Genomic DNA, 18629 nt, shown 5'->3' on the forward strand with positions numbered 1-18629 from the left:
AGGGAAACCACCTCAACTTCCAGCTCACCTGCTGAACCTTGAAGCTCCAGTTCCTTGCAGAGAAGAGAGATAGTAATTGATTGGTCCTCTATCCTCCAGCTCTCCTCACCTTGGGCTAACTCTCTATGTAGGTCAGGGCAGACTATAAGCAAAAAACCACCACACACAGACACAGACGCGCACATGCTCACAGGAAAACACACACACACACACACACACACACACACACGGCAGCTACCCTTCTTGAAGTGCTTCCCTGGGATCCTCCCCTGGCACTGATGGCAGCAGCTGGTGGGTGGGTGGGGCAGAAGGGTGTCGTTGTTGGCAGCTTTCCGGCCCAGAATGTTTCTTCCCTTGGGCGGGAGTGGAAAGTGTGTGTGCTGGTGCTGGTGCTGGTGCTGGTAGTGGTGCTGGTGCTGGTGCTGGTGCTGGTGCTGGTGCTGGTGCTGGTGGGAGGTGGCTGTGAGCTCTTTCTATGGACGGTAGTTGGAGGGGGGAGGGTGGTAAAAAGAAGATAGTAGGTTCAGGTGGGAGGGTGGTGGGGGCACAGTTGTATTTCTGCCCCCTTGCCTTTCTTTACAACTATTGTGACTGAGTTCTGAAAGGCTCCAGGCACAGTCTGAAACCAGCTTCTAAACCACTTAGGTTAATTTAACTGCTTGTGAAGAGCCCACCCTGTTCTGAGCCTGAAGCCTCCAAACATCTTGAAAAGAAACCCGGTGAGCTCTGGGTCATAACATGGTTTTCTTCTCTAAGCAGTTTAGAGTCTGTGTGTGTGTGTGTGTGTGTGTGTGTGTGTGTGTGTGTGTGTGTGTGTGAGAGAGAGAGAGAGAGAGAGAGAGAGAGAGAGAGAGAGAGAGAGAGAGAGAGAGCTCTGAGTTTTACTGGCTGCTCCTCCCACTAGATACAACCTCCCGCTGCCTCTGTCTGCAAAGCAACATTCAAACACCACTTTGAGACTTGGTGTGTGTGAGAAGTGAAGAGAGCAGAGCAGAGCTGAGGACATCCCCCCCCCCCAAGAGTTGAGAGCAGAAACCAGTCCGCTGGGAAGATTCATCTCTGTCGTCTGTATGTGGATTTTACAATCTAAGGAGGAACAAAAGCAATATTGAAAAAGTGAGCCATGAGAAATGCCTTGCAGTGGCTATCTGGGGAAGTTGTGTAGCAAGTGACCAAGGCTCTGAGGCAGCCTTCTTTCCCTCTTCCTTCCAAACTTTAGCTGTATTTAATGGTCAAGTATTTATTTGGATCCCCAGGCTAGCCCAGTTGCTCTTTTTCTCCCCTGCCTGGGGAGCCCTGTGAAGCAGGAGAGATGCATATAGTGTGGCTCAAGCCGGGACCCCCCAGCTTCCTGGTCCTTTGGACTCCACTCTTCCTACTGCTGCGCTCCATCCTGGCGGACTTCACCCTGGATAATGAGGTGCACTCCAGCTTCATCCACAGGAGGCTCCGCAGCCAAGAGCGCCGGGAGATGCAACGAGAAATCCTCTCCATCCTGGGTTTGCCCCACCGGCCCAGGCCCCACCTCCATGGCAAACAGAACTCAGCCCCCATGTTCATGCTGGATCTCTACAATGCCATGTCAGTGGAAGAGGAGGTCGGCGGGGAGGAGGGCCAGGGCTTCTCGTACCCTTACAAGCCCATCTTCAGCACCCAGGGGCCTCCTCTGGCCAGTCTGCAGGACAGTAACTTTCTAACTGATGCCGAATATGGTCATGAGCTTCGTCATCTGGGTGATGGTGCTCAATGGAATTTACTTATTCCCACAAGGTGGGGACCCGAGGGTATGGGTGCTCCAAGGTGCCCCTTTGGGGAAATGATGGGGAAGAGGCTGTTTACTGGGTAAAGGAGATCCCCATCTCCTTTTGGGGGGGTCAAGAGGGTGAACAGGAAAGGGGATTTGGGTATTGGATAGAAATAGCAAGGATTGGCAATATTAAGGTCTCATCATTTTATTCTATCAGATCCGAGAAAAGCTGACTTTCTTTCTGAGATCATTTTGAAGCGGCTCAATTTCTCTCTTTGCTGTAATGAGAACTCATACCCCTTGAACTGTCTTGAGTTCCCCTTCTTCCCCACACCCGCTCACCAGACACCTTTCTTCCCACCTGAATTCCTCCTCCTTCCCAAAACAGAAAGCGGATGTTTTTCTTTGCCGGGTCTAAGGCGAACGTGGACTGGGAACGTTCCCAGGTAGGGAAACCCAGTGTGTATGTGTGTGTGTGCGTGCGTGTGTGTGTGTGTGTGTGTGTGTGTGTGTGTGTGTGCGTGCGTGCGTGCGTGCGTGTGTGTGTGTGTGTGTGTGTGTGTGTATACAGGAAAGGTCTTCTGAAGTCTTTCTGCACCTCTTGGGGAAGAGGCAAAGAGCAAGTGAGATTCGGCACAGTTCAAAGCATCAGGCTTTGAGTCATGTGAATGCTCCCAGCTAAGGCAACTGCAAATGGACAGATCCCAGTGGATTGGGGGAAGCTGCCTTAGCCAGATTTAAAGGGCCAAGCTTCTGTTAACCTGCTTTCCTAATGGCTCCTTTCTCTCTCTCTCTCTCTCTCTCTCTCTCTCTCTCTCTCTCTCTCTCTCTCCTCTCTCTCTCTCTCTCTCTCTCTCTCTCTCTCTCTCTCTCTCTCTCTCTCCCCCTCCCTCCCTCCCTCCCTCTCTCTCTCTCTCTCTCCCTCCTTATTCTCTCCCTACCTTTCTCCCTCTCTCTCACCCTTCTCCCCCCCCCCCCCCCGCCCCCCAATCTCCTCCGAGATCCAATTGTGGCCATTTAACATACCTTTCTGGCCAGGCTTCTATGGGGGAAGTTCCTTCTACTACTTTATAAAGTTGTACCTGCGTTTTCCTTTGGCTTCCTTGAACCCCTTTAACTGGGCTCCCTAGGACAGATGGATTTTGTTTGCTTTCTGACAGCAATGCCCCTTCTTGAGTCAGCCAAGTTTGAGTGAAAACATTGCCCTTGCAAGCATTCTATTTAAAATATATAATGATAGGTCCCTGGCTTACTGAATCCATTTTAAGCATTTATCACGTGTGGCTCACAAACCACCAAACATAGAGATTGGGTGTCTCCAAATCTCGGAACTGAATCTGGAGGGTAGTTTAGGGAATGGGCCCCACGTTAAGACTCCACCAGGCATCCACAATGGCAGGAGGGTTTGGGGGCTTGGAGAGATGCCATGGTGTGTGTGTGTGTGTGTGTGTGTGTGTGTGTGTGTGTGTGTGTGTGTGTGTGTGTGTGTGTGTATATATAGAGAGAGAGAGCAGATGGCTGTCCAGCCTCTTCCTCTGGCCTCAGAGGTGGAGGCCACCTGCTGGGAGGATCTTGGAAAGGTGGTATCTTCCCTCTACTTTTAAAACCTCTCTCTCTCTCTCTCTCTCTCTCTCTCTCTCTCTCTCTCTCTCTCTCTCTCTCTCTCTCTCAAAACTTCCATCTCTGAGCTTCTCATCTTTGGCAGAAATGATAATATTTATAGTTCAAGTGAATGTAACACTTGAAATATTGAAGTTGAGTTTAAGGTTTACAAAAGTGCTCCCCTCACTTCCTCACACAATTTACAGAATCCTGTGAAGAGACACAAAGTTACTTGTCCAGGGTCACACAGTCACTAAGGGTCAGAGTCAATATGTGAATCCAGAGTCTCCTGATGCCCAAGTTCAGGGCTCTCAACTTTGTACTTTCCCACTGGGTTCTTCTTTTTTTCCTCCTCTTACTCCTCCACCTGTGGCTCTTTCTCTCTCCCCTCCTCCTCCCATTTCATCATATTCAGCCAGACTGTTCTCTCAAACCAGACATTTAAGATGCAAAGTGTAGAGCTGGTGTTCAAATATTTGGCTTCTGAGATAACATTATTATCAGAGTTTCTGTTTTCTGTGACTTTCATTTTACATGTGTAAGCTACTACCATAGCACAGAGAAAACTGGAAAAAGGCACTTAAGCTAACAGATGTGTGTGTATGTTCAAACATCGAAATAATAATAATACTAAATCAATACAAACCTTACTAAACCAAAATTGGAGGGAGGGCAAATGTTATTTCCTACTCCAGATAAGTTCTTAGGTTTTAGGGAGGCAGCCAGGTTTAATGGAAAGAGCATGTGATTTGTCACATCCCCAGTTCTGACACTTACTAACTGGGTCTACCCTTGGCTAGTTTTTAACCTCTCTCAGTCTCAGTTTATTCATTTGTAAATTGGGAAAGTAATACTTAACGTCAGGTGTTGGTGAGAAAAAAAATTTGTAGGCTGAATGGACTTTATATGGTGGAGCTTTTGTTAAAGTTTAGTGCCCAGGAAATAATTTGTCTTTAAAAATTCATCTCAATCTCACACCCCGCCCCACCATAATCATTGAACTTCTTTAAGTTTAGACTACCAGAATACGTTTTTTTCCTCTAAACTTCTTTGGGAATATGAATGTCTGGCTATTCCTCTTCATCTTCTTGTATAATCGCTGTATTAACTAGTGCCTTTGGGAGTGGGGGTGGGGAGGGGGAGTGAGAAAGGAGTACAGTGTGGAAGTCTCTTCAAAGAGTGCGCCAAGTAAGTAGGGAAGTCGAAGCTCTATATTAAAATCCTGACTTGGTCCATAAGGAGACATTTGTTCAACCCTGACTGGCTTTGTAGTCAGCTCTGAAAGCATGAAAGTGTCCTCCGTGGAGAAGGCTCCATTATATTGAATTACTGTCAGCGTGGTCAGTCATTAGTTACTGGGCAGGCCAGCTCCACTCGGCTTTATGGACAGGTGGAATGATTGCTAACAAGCACTTTTGAGAGGTTTATCTGTGCTGTTTTGTTCCCTTGTCATGGGTGCATGCCGGGACAAGCTTAAAAAGGACACAGATCCCAGTGCTTTCCTCATCACTGTGTGCACACCTTTCAACCCGTTATACTCATGCTGCTTTCATCTTTAAAGGACAAAGACTGACTTGTTTGTGGACGTCCTAATGAATTAGACCAGCTACCAGCTAGAATACACATTCAAACACTCCTGGCTCCAATGTGTGTAGTTTTCTGGTACTTCAAGGGCAAATTAGAAGAGATATTGTGGGGGTGGAGTTTGTTGTTTTTTTTTTTTTAAAGATGAATGAAAGGTTAGGTGTAGTCTGTATTAAACCTTATCCCAGTTTGCTAAGAGGGACAATTCCCACAAATGACTATTTCAAAGGTAAGTTTGTTTCTTCTCAGAACCAGAAAAAGATGTGAATATCTTAAGTCTAAAGAAAATGCCCATTTCTCTGTAGTGGGAGGGGTGGGGAACCACTGAGTGCATTGATGTCCTCTCTGCGTACTAGTGATATCATAACCCTTTTCTATAAATTGCTGCTCTTGGAATTAAGAGCTTGTGTACATGAGAGGGACAGATATGGAATATAATAGATTGAGGGCAAAATTACCAGAAAGCCAGAAGTGATGGGAATAAAGGTTTCAGAAGTAGCTTTCCAACTAAGAGCAGCCTCTACAATAAAGCAGAATGTAATGTAAGACAGTTAATTCACGTTCAGATTTTAATGGGCCTGGATATTTGAGTTCAATAGCAAGATTTGTAAACTGGTTTGATTAACAAGCCCCCGACTTCTCTGTGTAGATTAATTTTGGAATTCAAAACAGGCTACTCACTAGAAACAGTCCCAGGGCAATGCATGGTTTCTTACTGAATCAATTGGAAATCCATCCCGCTCTCATATGGAAAGTCAGGCCACTTCATAATTCTTCTGAAGAACCCCAGCGTCAGGATGTGCGTTTAGTGTTTATATCCCGGGTGCAGGTTATAAAGGAAGTAAATAGTTTCATCTTTGAAGTTGAAAGGAGAAAGTTGAAATTAGTCCTCCTTGGAATCTACGCATAAGAGTGGCTTTTGCTAATATAATCAAGAAACCTGAGAGCCTCTAAGTTTTTTAAATTATTATTATTATTTTATTTTATACCATCTGGCTATCCTTTTGTTGACAAGTGTTTGGCATAAGGAACTATCCTTTTGCCCTTTAATAACAGGCCCTACCACTGTAGGGTATTAGAAAAAGATTCTGTAACAGTTTAAAAATTTCCTTCAGGGAATACTTTATAAAGTGAGCATGGGCTACAGGCATCTGCAGCTGTAACCTGGCTTGTGTTAAAATTTGGAAGGGGCTGCTCTTGCATTCCAGCACACTACAGGCCTTCATTGGTGTGTAGCCAAAGGTTAATATAGATGTCACACAGTTTTTTCTGTGGAGAGCCTTAGATATAAGAGTGCACATACAGCTGTGTTTTTAGTAACCCTTTCATAATCACTTCTTTTAAACCTCATTTTCCTCTTCTTAAATCAAAGATTTTTTTTTTTGGAGAATATTTGACCTGGATTTGAACTTATTTGATCTTCCTGTACTTCCCACTTGAAACTAAGCTGATTAAATCTTGGCCCTCGTGCCAGTTTAGAATCCCATGATTCAGTCCATACTTTAGGCCCGATGGTCAGATTTTTTTTTCAGTAAAAAAGAGATAGGAAAAACAAAAACAAATGCAAACAAGAAGTCAAAAAGATATGAAGAAAGACAAAGTTTCGGGTTTTTTTAAAGATGAAGTGTATTCTTTGCACATAGACCATCCAAATTCATCTTGATAAATGTAGTCATATAATATTTACATACAATTTATAGCTCTATCAGAATTTCTCCTGTCTGAGAGGAAACGATCACATAGCCAAGAAACTAAATTGCCAGAGAGACAAGTGAGGATTGAATTCTGGGGGAAACCACCATCTTAGTTGATTACTGCTTAGTGTGAATATCATTCTCTTAGGCTACATTTGGTCCGCTGCATGATGTGTGTCTTGGACCTTTCTTGTCTCAGCCAGGCTGGACAGTCAGCTAGGGTGATTCTCTCCCATGAAAGAGGGAGCCGTACTGTGAGAAGCTGGACTCATTAATTTCTTAAAGATAACTAGTAAGGCCTAGTCAGACTGTTGACAGGCTCCTTTTTGCAGGACACTGCTGTGTTTTACCTTATACATTTTGGCAGTGTCACTGGGGTTAAGGCTGACACAGGGATGCGTGGATCCTGTCATGTTATTGTCAGAAGGAATGCAGGGATTAGGCTTAAAAGTGGTGGTGGGTGAGTGGTGCAGCTGTGTACACTTATTATAAAAGATTTAAGTCCACTGGTAAAAATCAATATATTAAATTGCAAGACCCTCTGTTTTTAATTAGTTTAAATCAAATATGTTGTTAGTACCATTATGCCTTCCTCTTCTCCCAGTGAGTGAGGAAATGCCAATATTTACATAGAAACTGTTAATTTGCGGTGAAAATGATAACACATTTAGCTTTACACATCCAAATTGCTCTAACATGATAAATACCAGAGCAATGCTGAGTTGACACAGTGAAGTCATTTGAGCAAAGGCACAGTGAAAGGACATATATTAATGATGGCAATCTAAAAAGACTATTAGAAGATGCCTAGTACCCAGAGAAAGGTGTGTTGGATTCCTGAGGCTGTGCTATCTTCACAGGTCAAATCGCCTATTTTAGGAATGGTAGAGCGACCCTTAACCTCTGTGCACTGATCCAGTATCAAAATATTAATTGAGGTTCACAATTCATCATTCTGCCTTTCATTTAAAAAATCATTTCTTTAAAAATCCACCAATAAATTAGTGTGCAGCTGTTTTGAGTTGGAACATGGGTTTCAGCTCCACAGTAGACGGGATCCTTGCGCTGAGTAAATCAAGGGCCCAGTATTTTATTACTAGGCTTCAAATAGTTTTCTTTGCTAATCTTGAGACTGTTTAGAGGAAGAGGTTGCTTTTTGCTGCAAATGATCCCCCAATGCAAAACCACTGCCATCACCATACTGACTGTTGATTATTAGCAGTTGAATCGATGGTGTTCAGCTGCAGTCGAATTCTGGTTCCTGGAGCAAATAGTATTTGACAAATAATATTTGACAAAAATGTGACTTGATATTTCTTAATACAAAACAGATATTTGGTATCGTTAACCTACACTGATGAAAAATTTGCCAGCATCAAAAGTGGACTAGCAATGCAAATAAACATTGGGTTCCCCTTTCTCCAGATAGAAAGAAAAATAGGAGTGTTTATTATTTTGAGGAATATTCCAAGTACATGAAGTTTGACACATACTTATGTAAAATTCAGACTAGCATGGTAGAGTTCTGTTCTTTCAGCATTTGTGTCAAGCTACATGTTGAATGCAGCGGAAAGCCTTCCCTGATCCAGAGTGAGTGGATTGAATTAATGGCACTCGGAGAGTACAAGTTTAGTGTAATTGCTTTATTGTTTTGGAACCAAGATGCTTATTAATCTGGTTCCTGTGCAAACATGTTTAACGTGTGTTAATGTGTTTCCAAACCAGACCCTCTCAGAAAAATTCGGCTTTCATTAATTGACATCGGTAGCATGGTACAGTATTTCAAAGAGCGGGCCTAATATAAACTGTGTTTCCAATTTCCTTACTTTCCTGTGTTTGGAATGCCAATGTTAATTTGTTCCCGTGGAAGAGTGAGGGCTGCCAACCACAGTTTTATATAAATGGCTGTTACAGTGCACAGCTCCCAGTGTTCAATGATGCTTAGGAATGTCCCTGGACTTCTCATGACCTTTTGTACCTAATGCGCTGTGTGGAAGAGGGATGTTACTGGTGCTGCTCCTTGGTTGTGGAGTAGGAGAGTGGAAGGAACTTGGCGTTCTCATTCTGGAGGACCTAGGTTTCAAGATCCGTAATAGCTGGTATCATCATGGGCCAATCACTTTACTTCTCATGGCCTCAGTTTCTTCTTTCTTTTTTTTGGTGAGGCAGTTGGGGTTAAGGGACTTGCCCAGGGTCACACAGCTAGTAAGGGGTCAAGTGTCTGAGATGGATTTGACCTCAGGTCCTCACTCCAGGGCCAGTGCTCTTCCACTGCACCACCTAGCTGCCCCAGGGCCTCAGTTTCTTATTTGAATCATAGTAACTTTGCAATGGCCTATGTCCTGGGGGTGGCTGATGAAGAGAGTGCTTTGTAAACCTGGAAGAAACACTAGACAGTTACAAATTATTTGTTGTTTTGTTTATTTGCCCATTGTTACTCCTATGATTTTTATCAGTGAATTTCCTTGACCATCTTAGATGTGCTTTACAGCCTCTATATTCTTCTTCTCATGATGATGTGTTGCAATAGTTTCTTGAGTGTTATTTGAGAGTCGTAGTTTTTTCTCATTTTCTGCCTGGTTGATAATTCAAAGTTACAGGTTTGTTTTTTTTATTACTTGATCTGACTATACTTTGATAAGTCAAGTTAGGTCTTTGTTTGTTATTGAGAGCTAAACTAATGCCCGAAGGGTATCTGGTGTGAAGTGAATGAAGTACCCTGTCCGAGATATATTGTCATCCTGACCTTTTAAAAGAAGTCAGTCTTATTATATTTTAATTTGATCCTGGGGGGAAGTGGGAGGGGTGGGGAGAGAAGTTTTCCTTTCTGGAAGACAATCAAAGTACAAATTGTCCCACTTCAACTGAAGTTCTGTTAATGAATGTTTCTAGTTTGCCTCTCCCAACTTTCCCACTTTATTGCAACAGGTGTGGGATCTACCCTCTGTACCGGTGTGATGCTGTAACAACAAACAAAGTGTTGTTTTGGTTCACTGAATTTAGAAGTCTTCTGAGAGCAGAGAAAGAAGGTAAAAAGCGCCTAGCTAAGGAAAGGCACTTCAAATCATGTGCTTCGTCACTCAAGTCTTCCATAAATTACCTTCAGCTATTCCTAAACTGTTTTGAAAAATTCAACCCACTGAGTATTAAGTTTCCATCCATCTCTGGGCTCACGTGGTAGTCTTTAACATCTTTATCTTCCTGGAGTGGCTTTCAAGTTAGAACCTTGTTGTTGTCTGGTTTAATTAAATTTGGCTGGGAATGAGAACTTTCACTGTTTCCAGAACCTAGGGCCAACCGTATTCTCATTTTCACAATTTGATTTAGATTTTGATGGTACTTTAAAGTCAGTCATGCTTGATAAAAGGATTTCAGAATCTTGTAAGGTAGGACTTAGCATTGGCAATTCTCAGATTTAGAGAGGCAAAGGCCTTGCATCATTATACTCTGTGCTGAGGAGACAAAGGTCTTTTATTTCAGTTGGGGCATTTTATACTTGACTTGTAGATACTTGACTTATGGGCTATGGGGGTGGGAAGGAATAAAGCCTTGTTGGTCCATGTGAATGAATTACATTACAGACATTTGGGAACCCGGCATACAGGCACTATAGGATCTTCTTGGTTCAGGAAAACATGGGTCGTTTTTGTAAGGGGAATGCTACAGCAGAAGGTTTCACAAGCAAAATTTACTCGCTTCCATTCTGATTTGTATGACTTCATAGGTCTTTATTTAGGCTATTCCCCCCTTTGGGTAAGCAGAAACCCATTTCACCAATTAAAGTGCTCATCCACTTTTGATATTTTAAAAAGTAGTAGCATTCCTTCAGTTTTACTTTGTACTCAGTGAAAGAAACAGAGACATGGTTAGCATTGACCTTGGTTTTGAGAGGTAACTGTCCAGAATGAATGAAAAGACCCACACTTTTCTAATAGGACCTTAGGTGACCCTTTCAGATTTTGTGTTGTTTGTACCGACTGAAGTTTTTGGAGTTCAGTTGTTTCTTCTGCCAGATACATAGTATCTAGCACATTTCATCCCTCTCAGGTACTTTTGGCATCAGAAGTTTTAGACTATGTAAACTGTTTCCTGATTTTTTTTTTGAGTTCATGATACACTTGAGCATTTGCCAGGTTGTCTTTTCTTCCTTTCTGGAGATCGACATTCCCCCATCACATAGGAGATATTATTAACTTAGTATCAATTGAACATGAGCTTTGGGTTTTGCTGGTAGTAGGCATGGATTTGTATCAGTCCATCTGCAGTTTCTCAGTCAGTGCCCTTTCTGACAGAGGGCACATATTTGGAAGAAGGTTGCCGGTATTAGGGGGCATTCTAGCCGGTGGATAGATCAAGGCTTACTTTCTAATTTGCTGCTTTGTTAGTAATTTAAAAATTATAGATTTTTATTACTTGATCTGATAATATTGTGTCCAATTCCTGTAGGGATTGAACCATGACCTTGGTCCTCATTTGCTAATCAACTGAGCTAATGTGTAGTTGTACAATAAGTCTCTTATTTCTGTATTATCCCCCCCACAATCTCCCCATTTTGTCCTCTTATGATTTTCAGATCCTTCCACCTTAATTTGTGTCCAGTTCATCAAGCTCAAGGTCAGTGAGAAGATACTAGGAGATTATTTGAGCAGACTTCTTCCCAGAGTGATATACTCATTTAAAGAGATTGAAAGAGATGCTCTAATAAAACAACCTGTGAAAATGATTTTAAAAAATAATTACTAACTTTTATATTATGCTTTAAGATTAACAACACATTTTTCATACACTATCTCATTTAAGTCTCATAACTATACCATGAGGTAGTTGCTATTGGTATTAATATTCCTACTCTAAAAATCAAGAAACTGAGGTCTTAGAGGTCAGGAGACTTGCCCATAGTCATATAGGTGGAAGAAGGGAGAGAAATAGTGGTTTGTGTAAGGTCTTTTATTCTAGAAACCTCAAAGTTACTAGCATTGGGATTTAAAGAGCCAAACATGCTAATAGTTCATTCTAGCCCCTTAAAAACGATGTATTAGTTAGACTGAGCAAATATTGAAATGATTTGAAAGCTATAGCACTCCTCCACAACCCCTATCCCAGATTTATCTTGGTAGTTAAGGTGGCCACTGGGTCCAAGAAATAAACATGGAAAGAATGAAAGACCCTCATTTTCTAGTAGGATTAGAGGTAGCTTTTTCTTCCCATTAAACAGAAATTTTGCCAAATCAAGAATTTGGAGATAATTAAATGACAGCAGCTACAGTTTGAAAGGAAAGAAAATATATTTAGTAGAAGTTTAAAATACTGTATTTGAAGTCAAGAGATCAGGATCAAATTCTGGCTTGGGACACTTACTAGCTAACTGCCCATGAAGATGCCCTCTCAAGCTGAAGTTCTCAATGAACCTCATCTTCCTTATCTGTAAAATGAGAATTATATACACAAGGTAGGTAGTGTCATATGAAGATAATGCTTTGTAAACCTTAAAGTTGGGGGCAGCTAGGTGGTGCAGTGGATAAAGCAATGGCCCTGGATTCTGGAGTACCTGAGTTCAAATCCAGCCTCAGACACTTGACACTTACTAGCTGTGTGACCCTGGGCAAGTCACTTAACCCCCATTCCCCCGCAAAAAAAAAAAAAAAACCACAACACAAAAAACAAAACAAAACAAAAAACCTTAAAGTGCTACTTTTATTGCTGGAAGATTAGGGAAAGTCCATTTATTAAGCAACTGCTGTGTGCAAAGCATTGAATTCAGTCTCGGATAAGTTACAAGTTTAGATAAGGCATCCTGCACAGAGCTTATTCTAAAAGAGAGATAAGAAATAGTATGTACCAACACTATTCAATGATAACTACACCTTTAGGAAGTCAGTAAGGATTTTTTAACCTTTATTTTTATTTTTTTGCTTGAAACTTATGAAGTCACTCTGTTCCCCACTCCTTCCCACAAAATTCCTTTTTTTTTGACTTGAAATTGAACATTCATTGAGAAAAAGACTTTTAAATGGCTGTGGGTCTCATAATCTACATTGAGTAATAAATGTTTATTGATATAGGTTGCTGGTTGACTGTTTCCTTTTGGAGGAAACAATAAAGGCACCTACTTGCATTTTAACTACTTTACCACTGGGCTCTTAATTGCCTTATATCCACTTAATAAATTGAAGGGGAGAAGAACCAAAAATCATCTCTGTTTTCTTACTGTGGCTCTGGCTGTTTTGTGTCTTGGAAATTCCTCCCAATTGGGTGCTGGGTTGTTTCTCAAATGGGACCCTGGAAAATTGAGGTGAAGGCTTTAATATGAACCACACACTCCCTCCCCTCTCTCTCCTTCCCCCACTCCCCTTTCACATGGAAGCAGTGGAAAAAATGGCATTTCAAGGCTGATGGTCTCTGCTTTATTTTCCGCTTGAAGAGAACACAGATTGTAATCAAAACGTGAGCCCTCTCTTGGGAACTTAGTACTGCTTGGGACTAAGACTTTTTGGTGACTAAGAAATGGAGACAGGAATAAATATGATTCTGCCTTGATGGCAAACCTGTTAGCACATCACAATCTCTGTACTTAGCCAAAATTGTTTTTACAGGGTTTTCACCTGAAGATGAGGTAGCACTGTACAGTGGAAAAATTACTGGGTCTGGACCCAGAAGACCTTGGTTCAAATCAGAGTTTGCCACTTATTATCCGTGTGACCTTGGGTTATTCACTTGAACTTTCTGAAACTCAGTTTCCTAATTTGCAAAATCAAAGTGTTAGGTTAGATGACCTCCAAGATCCTTTTCATCTCTAAATATATGTTGTTGTTCAGTCTTTTAGTCATGTCTGACTCTTTGTGGTGTAATTTGGGGTTTTCTTGGTAAAGATACTGGAGTAGTTTATTATTTCCTTCTCCAGCACATTTTACAGATAAGAAAACTGAGGCAAGTAGAATTAAGTGACTTGCCCAGGGTCACCCAGCTAGTAAATGTCAGAGGCCATATTTGAACTCAGGAAGATGTCTTCCTCATTTTATAGACAGATGCTATTATTTCTGGTATTTTCTCTTCTCTGGATGATCATACAACCTTTGTTTCTCCTAACTGACCTCTGCAAATATCTTGGTATGGAAGAGTGCCAGGGGTTACCTAGTGTAGCAGCTTCCTCTGTTGGAGAGAGAAGGAAGTTCTGAATTTCTCCAGGTGTAGAAAGGGATTGTTCAATTCTAAGATAGTCAGGACCAGGCTGAGTCATTGGCCTCTTCCTTGGCAAGCAAAATGGAACAGGAACACACATATCTTAACAAAACAAAACAAAATAGAAAACCCCAATGCCTCCACCCCCCCCCCCAATTATTTAAATAGGGTTATAGGCAATGCTTGTAAGTTTTTGCCAAGCAAACATTTTTGTCAACTCTAAGGCCAGCCTATCTGCCCCACTGGTTTTGTTAACTTTTCCACCAGGAAATCTCTGAAGTGCCTCCAGACTTCCTGGCCCAGTAAGAAAGTTTGCAGGGGGTTATGACGAGTCCATTTGTGCCAAACTTCCTTGGGTTGACCTAGCTGCACCAGAACAAATGTTTTGTTTCATGGAAATGATGACAATTTTTCAGTCCTTGAAACGTTTGTGGGCAAAAACAGCATTCCTGGCTGAAGTATTTGCATGGTTAATATTGAAGTAAAGTATTGGTGTTTTGGGCTGAGACAACTGGAACAAGTAGTTACTGGCTTGTATTTGTGGATTTGGAGTCAGAAGCCTCCATTCAAAACCTGATTTTCTTAAGTACAGTGCAATTTTGGACAAACCACTTACCTTTTCTGGTCATTAGTTTCCTTAACTGTAAAATGAGAGTATTATACTACAGGATTCTCTTGAGGTCCTTTCCATGCCCAAATCAGTGCAGTGGATAGAAAGCTGGGTCTGAGGTCAGGAAGATCTAAGTTCAAATGTGGCCTGAGATACTTACTAGTTTTGCGACCCTGGACAAGTCACTTAACCCTGTTTGCCTAGTTTTTCTCATCTTTAAAATGAACTGGAAAAGGAAATGGCAAACCACTTCAGTCTCTTTGTCAAGAAAATCCCAAATGAGTTCATGAAGAGTTGCAAGACTGAACGACAACAGTAAATTATCTAGGGGTAGTTAGGTGGTGCAGTGGATAGAGCACCAACCCTGGCATCAGGAGGACCTGAGTTCAAATCCAACCTCAGACTTAACACTTATTAGCTGTGTAACCTTGGGCAAGTCACTTAACCCTCATTGCCCAACCAAAAAAAAAAAAACAACAAACCAAAACCAAAAAATTATCCAGGTGGCTGATGCAGTGGGTAGAGTACTGTAGTTGGAGTCAGGAAGATCTGAGTTCAAATCTTGCCTCAGATACTTCCTATGTGACTCTGGACAAGTCATTTTTTTTTTAAATGAATTTTTTTAAGTGAGGCAATTGAGGTTAAGTGACTTGCCCAGGGTCACACAGCTAGTAAGTGTTAAGTGTCTGAGGCCGGATTTGAACTCAGGTACTCCTGACTCCAGGGCCGGTGCTCTATCCACTGTGCCACCTTGGACAAGTCATTTAACCTCTCTGCCTCACCTGTAAAATGGATAGAATAATAGCACTTTCTTAACAGGTTTTTTTTTTCTTTTTTCTTAATAATATTTTTAATAATTATATGTAAAGATAGTTTTCAGCATTCATTGTTGTAAGATTTGGGGTTCCAAATTTTTCTCTCTCTCCTCTCCCCAAGATAGTAAGCAATCTGATATAGGATATATATATATATATATATATATATATATATAATCATGTTAAACATATTTCCATATTATATTAGTCATGTTATGAAAGAATTAGAACAAAAGGGAAAAACCACAAGAAAGAAAAAAAAAACCAAAAGAATAACAAATAAAATGAAAATAGTATGCTTCGATCTGCATGCAGACTCCATAGTACTTTCTCTGGATGTGGAGAGCATTTTCTATCATGAGTCTTTAGAATTGTCTTGGACCATTGTATTGCTGATAAGAGTTAAGTCTATTATAGTTGATCATTGCACAATGTTGCTGTTACTGTGCACAATGTTCTCCTGATTCTACGCACTTCACTCAGCATCAGTTCCTGTAAGTCTTTCCAAGTTTTTCTGAAATTCACCTACTCATCATTTCTTACACCCCAATAGTATTCCATTCCATTCATATACCACAACTTGTTCAGCCATTCCCCAATTGATGGGCATCCCTTCAATTTCCAATTCCTTGCCACCCCAAAGAGAGCTGCTATAACACAGGGTTGTTTTGAAAAACAAATATATAAACTGTTTTGCAAGCATTAAAGCCCTATATAAATAAATGCCAGTTATCATCACCATTATCTTCCTTATGGGGCCCACTAAAAGACTCAGAAGCCCAGTCTCTTGTTTTAGCCACTAGAGTTCCCATCCTTAGATGCTCACTTTTTAAGGCTTTATCAGGAAAACAAAATGGGAAGTATTCTATAACTCCCAAGGTATAGGTCATAAGTATTTATAAGTATCTATTGAATCATAATATATAATATGAACCATAATATCATAATATTGAATCATATTTATTGAAGGCATAGGTATATATAAGTATTTATTGAATCCTAGTACTGAATAATAATGCATATTCAAGTACTTTGTTCACAACTACCCTGAAAGGTAATGTGGTACAGATATTGTCCCTATTTTATAGACAAGGAAACTGAGGCTCAAAGAGGTAAGGCAACATATCTCAGAAATAGTGTGTCTAAATTCCATCCTATCAGAGCTGGGAATTGAACACAGATCTTCTGACACTAAGATGACTATTCTTTGCATCCCACCATGCTGCCTCCAAATGTATTTGTATCTTGAAATAGCTTTCTTTAATGTGATTACCCAAGGTAAAAATGAAAGATTACTTGTGTTGAAAGTTAGACACAAGGCAAACTAGGTTCACTCTTCTAGATCTTGTTCTACTAGAAAGTTGGCTCTTACGATTAAAAACTGTCTTTTCTCTGTTTTAGCCTAAGGAATGTAAGGCAGCTTAAATGAGGTTGTGTCTACACATGCAAGATTTTTTTTTAATGGGGGGGGGCATAAACATGTTGATAGTTAGCTGGAATGATAATCAGCTTTGGCTGAATTTTGTGAGTCCTTTCCCTAAATTATTTTGTATATAGATTATAAGTAAAACTATATTAAGGGGGCAGCAAGGTGGTGCAGTGGATAAAGCACCAGCCCTGGATTCAGGAGGACCTGAATTCAAATCCAGCCTTGGACACTTGACACTTATTAGAGCTGTGTGACCCTTGGCAAGTCACTTAACTCTCATTGCCCCACAAAACAAACAAAAAACAAAAAACCACCCAATTAAGAGTTATGTAAAAGTAATTTGATTTCAGTGTATTTTTTAGGGATTTACCAAAGAGGAATTTCTTCTCTTGTCCATAGGTATAGTCTTTGACCAAATCTGTGTGAATGAACAAGAAAATTTACTAATCAGTAAAGAAATTTACTAATCAATAAACAAATGTTGAAGGGGCTGTGGGAAAACAAGCACAGTAATTAATACACTATTAATGGAGTTGTGAATTGGTTCAGCTATTCTGGAAAACTATTTAGAACTATGCCCCAGAAGATAGTAACCTATATATAACCTTTGACTCAGTGATACTATTGTGCCTAAACCTGAAAGAGATCAAAGAAAGAGGAAAAGGATGTATATGTACAAAAAGTATTTATAGTAGTTTTAGTGTCAAAGAACTGGAAGTTAAAGAGGTACCTATCAGCTAAATGGTAGCCACTTACTATCAGAATGACTGCATAGAATACCATGCAGAATGATGAAACATGGTTTCAGAGAAATTTGGGAAGACTAGTATGAACTGATATAATGTGAAGTGAATAAAACCAGGAAAACAATGCAATAACAACATGATAATGATAAATAATGTTGAAATATTTAAAAACTTGTGATCAGTGATTCTGAACAATAACCAAACAGTATTGATAATGAAGCTTGCTACCCACTTCCTGATAGGTAGGTGATGGGCTTGAGATGTTGATGTTGAATGAGATATGCATTTGTAGATATGGCCAATGTGGGAATTCATTTTGCTTAAAATTATGATTATTTATTATGAGGGTTTAATTTTTTTTCCAATGGAGAGGGGGAAGGTGCAAAGGAGAGAAAAAATACTTATTAATTGAAAAAATAAAGAAAAGTTCTGAAAAGAGAACATTCACTCATTCAGTATATCAACAACATTTGTTAAGTAACTACTGTGTGCAAAGAATTATTTTAGGTGCTGGAAGAGAAAAAAAATTAGATAAGACAATGGTTGCTGCACTGTGGAAGATTAGAGTCTGGGTGGGGGTTGTAGTGAGAAGTACATCTTACTATAAGACTCAATATTTTTGTTGTTTTTGTTGTTTTTGTTTTTTGGTGAGGCAATTGGGGTTAAGTGACTCGCCCAGGGTCACACAACTAGTAGGTGTCAAGTATCTGAGGCCGGATTTGAACTTAGGTCCTCCTGAATCCAGGGCCGGTGCTCTATCCACTGCACCATCTAGCTGCCCCCTATAAGACTCAATATTATGTGATGGTTAGAAGTGGCCAGAAGACCTAAGTATGTGTCCCTGACACATACTACTTCTGTGACCATAGACAAATCACTTAACCTCTCAGTTTCTTAGACAACTCTTCCCCAATAGAATAAACATTTCCTTGACATTAGAGTAATTCTTTCTTTTTTTTTTTAGTGAGGCAATTGGGGTTAAGTGACTTGCCTAGGGTCACACAGCTAGTAAGTGTTAAGTGTCTGAGGCCGGATTTGAACTCAGGTACTCCTGACTCCAGGGCCGGTGCTCTATCCACTGTGCCATCTAGCTGCCCCAGAGTAATTCATTTTTGTCTTTGTATTCCCAGAGCCTAGCACAGTGCCTGACTCATAGTGGGGAGTTAATCAGATTTGTTGCTTGATAAGTTACAGAGAAGTTCCCAGCCTGAGGTACCTTACAA

The 18629-nt window shown here is 40.7% G+C and overlaps 1 protein-coding gene across 1 annotated transcript in view; it reads left to right on the forward strand.

Annotated features, from left to right (window-relative positions):
• Positions 1-981: 981 nt before the first annotated feature.
• Positions 982-18629, forward strand: part of BMP7 (bone morphogenetic protein 7) — a 97708-nt gene continuing 80060 nt past the window's right edge. The window contains exon 1 of the mRNA XM_043986009.1: positions 982-1733. Within this exon, the coding sequence (XP_043841944.1) occupies positions 1313-1733 (421 nt within the window). The 5' untranslated portion in view covers positions 982-1312. The remainder of the gene's footprint in view (positions 1734-18629) is intronic.

The sequence above is a fragment of the Dromiciops gliroides genome, chromosome 2 (assembly GCF_019393635.1).
Source record: "Dromiciops gliroides isolate mDroGli1 chromosome 2, mDroGli1.pri, whole genome shotgun sequence".
In the NCBI taxonomy this organism is placed as follows: Eukaryota; Metazoa; Chordata; class Mammalia; order Microbiotheria; family Microbiotheriidae; genus Dromiciops; species Dromiciops gliroides.